This window comes from Falco peregrinus, chromosome 1 (assembly GCF_023634155.1).
Source record: "Falco peregrinus isolate bFalPer1 chromosome 1, bFalPer1.pri, whole genome shotgun sequence".
In the NCBI taxonomy this organism is placed as follows: Eukaryota; Metazoa; Chordata; class Aves; order Falconiformes; family Falconidae; genus Falco; species Falco peregrinus.
The window spans coordinates 69,068,980-69,075,059 of NC_073721.1; the positions used below are offsets into that span (position 1 = coordinate 69,068,980).

Sequence of the window (6,080 nt, forward strand, 5' to 3'; positions counted from 1 at the left end):
CCTAAGATGGCCCTCTGGTGAGAAACCTACAGTACAGAAGACTCTTTAGGGTTGTTGCCTCACTTCTCAAACGAGTAGAAGGTACATACATTCCAGCCAGCCATCACAGGGGTGGGCACAGACTACAGAAGAACCGACCATACTGTCAACTGGGAAGAGGACGGAATACTGATACTCAGGTGCCGATTTGACCAAGCGGGCAGTTTAGAGAAATGTTGCCATGAACTGCTGGGTTGTTACTTAACACCTTTTCAAAGTCTTGTAAGTAGTTTAAACAAATCTTCATGTGGGTTGCAAAGGCATGTTTCTGGGACAATCAAGACAGTCTAGAAGCTAACAGTACTTTACACTTAATTGGCCTTTAAATTTCAATTGAAGAGTAAGAACAGCTGAACTTGAAGCTAACTTTAAGTTAGTCTGAGAGATGTCCAGGAAGTAGTTTCAATCAGAATACTGTTTGCAATAGTAAGAAGCCTTACAACAGAAAACATTAACTACAGGTACCACACAACCACCTTAAAGCGTGGCTTGTTACTGTGCTGCTTCCACAGCCCAGGCTGTAAAAGAAAAGTGACCTAACACAGGATTTTGAAGTCCTACCTTAACAAGTTCCTTAAAGACAGCATGCTGAATCATTTTTCTTTTGTTAAGGCCAGACGCCATTTCTTCAAGATCAATTGCAGACCTGAGTTTAGGAAAACCACAAAACACTAGCATAACTTCAAGCATTACTTTAACTTAGTAATAAATGAAGGCTTTGCAACTGGAACAGCATTCTCATTTGCCTTGAGTTTTCAGATAGGACGTATTTAAGAAGAGACATGCATTGGAGACTTTGTCCTGCATACAGAAGAAACACCAGGTTTCTAAAATATTCACATCTTTCAGACTTGCATCTGCTGGAGTTACGTATCTGAAAATAGCCAAGGTACTTGTCATACACACAGATCTATTTATATCCAGCACAGAACATGTGAAGATAAGGTGTCTAGGAAGTAACAAAGTACTTGTTTATCACACCACTCAACTGAGGACAGCAACAGTTTTTTGAAACAAGACTATAACAGCAATAACTGGCTAAATTTGATGAAGATTCTTTTGATGGGTCTGGCTAGACATTTAGCGCAATCAGTATTTTCCTGTTAAAGGTGAATTGGGTGTGTCTAAGATAACTGTATAAGGCTAGAAGTTATTTATTCTTCCACAACCTCAAATTACAACTTTTACAAACTTTACAAGTTAAATGCATTTTAATTATTTCACTTACTTGACATTTTCTCTGAGTTGCTTCACAAGTTTAATATTAACATCAGCTTCCAGTAATGCTGTACATACTTCTTTTAACATAGCATTTAAAACCTTTGGAGTATAAAAGAAAAACGGTTTTACAGTACACAGTTATTGACTAGGTCAGTATTAGTTCAAAATAAGAACGTGAATTATGTATATATACACGTATATGTGAACGTGTATTTATGATAATAACCAAGGCTTTTACAAATTAGATGCATGCGGTCCTATCATCATATTGACTGCCACAAAGAAGTCTACACATTTGTTCCTGCGTAAAAGCAATTTAAATATGAAAGGGTAGCACTGGAAAAGAAGGGTCTTCCATTTGTAATATGCACGCTGGAACAAGGTAACACAGAACACTTCCTATTGCATTAAGGACAACAGCAACTCGTACAGAAGCAAGACTTCCTAAGCCTCCCTAGGGGTACCCCTTAGAAACAGCTGTAACAAAGCCACAAAACAACCTCTTAGCACAACACAATCTCTGTAAATAAAAGCATTCCTTAAACACAAGATGGACACACTACCTGAATCCTCAGAAACCTGACTGCCGCTCTGGGGTATGCCTTTCAGGCAAACAGGTGCCTTGGCTAGGAACCCAGTTTAGTAGTTCTAAGACTTTTCAAAGTAAAAAGTCTTAAACAAAAACATTTTTTGAAATTAACTCTTGCATAAATGCTCTCATTCGCACAGCCTGAGCTCTTGCAGGAGAAGAGCTTCTACTGCTAAAAAACAAGTGGTCTATATTTGACTAAGTTAAGCATTTGTTGTCTCCCAGCTGAAAATTTATTAAAATGTTTCCTCTGTGTACCGGTTCCAAACCCACAACCCTCAATAAGCCTACTTTTTAGTCACTTTAAGACACCTATCTGCTTATCTGAAAAGTGTTTCTAGCAATTTACTTACTCAGAAGCACTTCTAAACCATCACATCAATTAGTTATCCATCTTGCTTTTCCGTCCATATAATAGAAAACACTTAAAACTTGTAATTAAAAAAAAAATACACGCTATACCGAGTCAGCTTCCAGAACTACACACCGTATTGGCTTGAGTATAAAGGCAGCAAACAACATAATCCTCACATTTCAGACAGCAAAGTTTACACTGAAAGCTATTTGTTCTTCCACACTTCAGCTTCTAGCAGCCTAGTACACAGATCCGTAGTTTAGCTGCATGCATGCACACATGGAAACTGAGGCACTCTATGTAGTCTCACAGCCTACCTTCCACCCAAACTGAGCCACATATTGTCTCCTCCAGCATCACCTCCTTAGAACACATCTCTGTAAGTACAACCACCAGGCCCAAAGACCATTTGACCATTGCCTGAGGCAATCATACATCTCTGAATCTGGTTCTAAGCTTTGGTACTACTATCAGGGAGTTAAAACTTCCAGCTAGAAATTTTACTTGAAGGAATAGCAATCTACTTCAAGCTCCTTATCAGCTTCTGAGAACTTTTTCTTGGAACTTTGCTGTATAAATGTTAGTGCCATCACATATGCACACTACATACCTCTTCATTGATAATCGTAGCATTGCTCAGTGAGCGTAATGCTGAAGTTATTTTTCTTCCAAGATCTGCTAGAACCATTTTGGCGGCTTCAAGTACAACTCAGAAGGATCTGGAAAACAATTTAAAATGACATTTAAAACCAGTTGAAGCTATGCTTTGCAAATTAATTATTCCAGTATCTTCTCAGTTCAGAAACCTGCTTTGGATTCCAAAAAGCACACAAGTTTTACTTTTTTAGAGTTATTTTTAGGAAATACTGGCCTGAAGTTAATTTTAGGCTATCCTGATGGCCTACTTTGAAAGAGAGATACCACAATGCAATCGGGAAGCATTTCACTGTCTAGAATATTTGTGCATTGAATTTACCATGAAAAGACAGACCAGACAGACTTCCAGCAAGAATGCTAACTGCTTTTTATCTTATCAGTGATATGCTACATGACAGAATAAAAATCATGCAGAGCAGCCTACAAGCTCTGCATCCTGTAAAGACAGTATGATCAGAAGCAAAATATTTTGTTAGCAAAACTGAACATTATTTACTGGTTCTATTTTATCTACCTTACACCAAACCAAACAATTTCCCATTTCAGCAGCCCTACAAACGTACTTGCATTTTAATACGCAAAATTCACATTGTATTTTTTAACGGCTTTATTGGAACACCAGATTGGTTTTTCTCCCTACAGACACAAATCTTACATATAAGCCTAAAGCATACTGCAACCTATACTCAGGAAACAAGAAAAAGTTAATTTCTGAAGGGTATGCATAGTCTAGTCAACATGCTAAACCACTCCCACCTCCTCTACAAGGTGGCAAGATATTCAGAATACATGGCAGAAACTGCAATCTAGAACTCTGGAAAAGGACAACCCAAAATTTCTCTAAAGAGCAAAACAAGTTACCACCACAGTTACTGCTGAAATGGAGCACTTCAGGTACTTCTTGTTCACCTTCCAATTTCGCAGTTGGTTTCTTGTACCCACCTGAAACTACTCCCTGCTGATAGCTGAATTCAGAATCTCACATTTGAGTTTCTCCTTTCAGAACTGAAAGCAAACTTTCCAGCTAATGGCAGCCTCTATAATCAAAGTAGCTGAAAGTTTTCCAAGATTTTTGGGACTTCTCCTCCCCCCTCAAATGGGTAGAGAAGAAAACAGACAAGAAAGGCTGGTATGTTAAGCAAAATGATGAATACATCATTAGCTACATTCTTAATTTATTTAAGAGAGGGCTCCAACTTAAGTAAGACAGAAAGAAGCTCATTATATACACACAGAGATTTACTAGCTGCACAGGCCCCAAAAAGCAAGGCTTACAATGTATTTATAAATAAGTACAAAGATACATTCCAACGTAGATAAAACAAGTCACCCATGTAAGCCAACCTCCTGACTGCTTTGTCTAACTGAGAGTTAATATGGCCACGAAGTTGGCACGTTAAAAAAACACAAACCAAACAACTGAACTGCAAGTCCAAGCCCCTCCGATACTGAAAACTCCCAAGTCTTCCTTACAAGGCACACAAGTCATGTTCTTGCAGAATAATTCTGAAAAAGCATTATCATCAATATGACCTACCAAAGGGTGTCAGCAAAACAGATGCTCAAAGTGTTTTTCAAGCTCATTTCCCATGAAAATTACAATAATATGAAAAATACCTTTAAAAATAGCATTGCATCTCTGTAAGCTTTGAGCTGCTAAAACTGCAGCCATGGACAAAACTTAACTAGAACACTTGGATGTAAGAGCTAAAAGATTTGATAGGATGACCAATGCACAGTAGCCAGGTGAAGATTCAATATTTAAGATTAGTTTCCAGAGTTCTACAGATTGCCTATTGCAAAAAGTTAATTTTGTCGTAATAAACAAATGTTTCCACTGCAGACTCCAAAAGCTTCTTCCAACAGCCTTATAATAAGAATAATGCACATAAACTCATTTCCTTAGCGCAGTAAGCATTTTAATATCCACTGGCTTCTCTAGCATATTAAGGATTTATAAGCCATCAGAATGACTAAGGTATGCCAAGTACAGAAATGAATACAACTTTTCAAGTACAGTCCATCCAAGTTGTGAGCCACACTACCGAGAAAAAGACACATAAGCTATTTTAGCAGGTAGCCAACTTGGATTGGCAGGTAGCCAGAAGGGCATTAGCAGTGCCTGCACTGCAGAATGTGTATATGCTGCATTCAGAGCATCTGTAGTTCTGGAAAAGCTTTTTAGCTTTGACGCAAACACTACACAAAAGCACTGAAGAGGTTTAAACCTGGCAGGGCCCTACAGTAAAAAAGCCAGGCTGTACCAAGCAGGCCTCGTGCCGAGCAGCTGCCTTCAGCAGAAGCAGCCTGGGCACCTCCACGTTGAGCTCCCAGGTCATCATCATTCTACTGTATAGTCCCGGGACCTCTTAACCTGCTGCCTGGAAGCAGGCATTTCAGGAAAAAAGGGGCAGCAGAAATAGCACAGGTTTTGTTAAGCTGCAGCAAAATAGCAGTGATATAAATCTGAAAGTGACAGGCTGCCTATGCCTGCCTGTTCTTCTAGCAGAAACCTCTAAAAACTAACAGTACTCTTTAATGCACAGAATTTTTACAAAACAACAGCTTTAACAAACAACAGCTGTTTAAACAGCTATTTTAGAAAGATAACAAGTAAAAGGGACACGTATTCAGTCTGTACAACTAAGTTACACTGAATATATACGTACATGGGCTAAGATCAACTGAAAGTCTAATACTATAACCAGGGGGGAAAAAAAAAGGGTTGATTCACAGGTGGAAACAGCTTGAGCTACTGCAGCGACACTCGACCCGAACTTACTAGTTTGCACCTTCTAAAATTATCTGGCAGAGGGATGGGACGGCACCTGCAGAGCCACAGCAGGGACCGGCTGCCCCGCACACGGCCTGACGCCCCCATTTTCAGGGAAGAGCAGCAGCGAGGGCCCAGCCTCAGCCAGCCGCCCGGCCGCGGCCTCCCCCCGCGCACTCCGAGCTGCCCGCGGCCCGGCCCCGCGCTGCTGCCCCAGGGAGGCGGCACCCGGGGCTCCCCCCAGCCCCGCTCCCCGGGCCAGGGCAGCGCGCCAAGCAGCGGGCCGGCAGACCGCAGGCCCCGGCCCGGCCGCCGCCCCCCGCCCGGGCTGCCGGAGAGCAGGCCCGCCGTCCCTCCCCCGGCGCCGCCGGGGCCCGGGTGCCGGCCGCCCCCCCGCCTCGCCCCAGTCGCCGTCCCGCTTTGTGCCGGTCGCGGCGGCAGCCCGA

General features: G+C 41.7%; 1 protein-coding gene across 2 annotated transcripts in view; it reads right to left on the reverse strand.

Moving 5' to 3' along the window:
- Positions 1-6,080, reverse strand: part of LOC101923373 (signal recognition particle subunit SRP54) — a 32,878-nt gene that overhangs the window by 26,632 nt on the left and 166 nt on the right. For both annotated transcript variants that reach the window (XM_055792902.1, XM_055792885.1), the window contains exons 2-4: positions 2,815-2,923; positions 1,268-1,359; positions 601-685 (exon numbers count right to left, since the gene is read on the reverse strand). In XM_055792902.1, coding sequence (XP_055648877.1) covers positions 601-685; positions 1,268-1,359; positions 2,815-2,892 — 255 coding nt within the window. In that variant the 5' untranslated portion in view covers positions 2,893-2,923. The remainder of the gene's footprint in view (positions 1-600; positions 686-1,267; positions 1,360-2,814; positions 2,924-6,080) is intronic.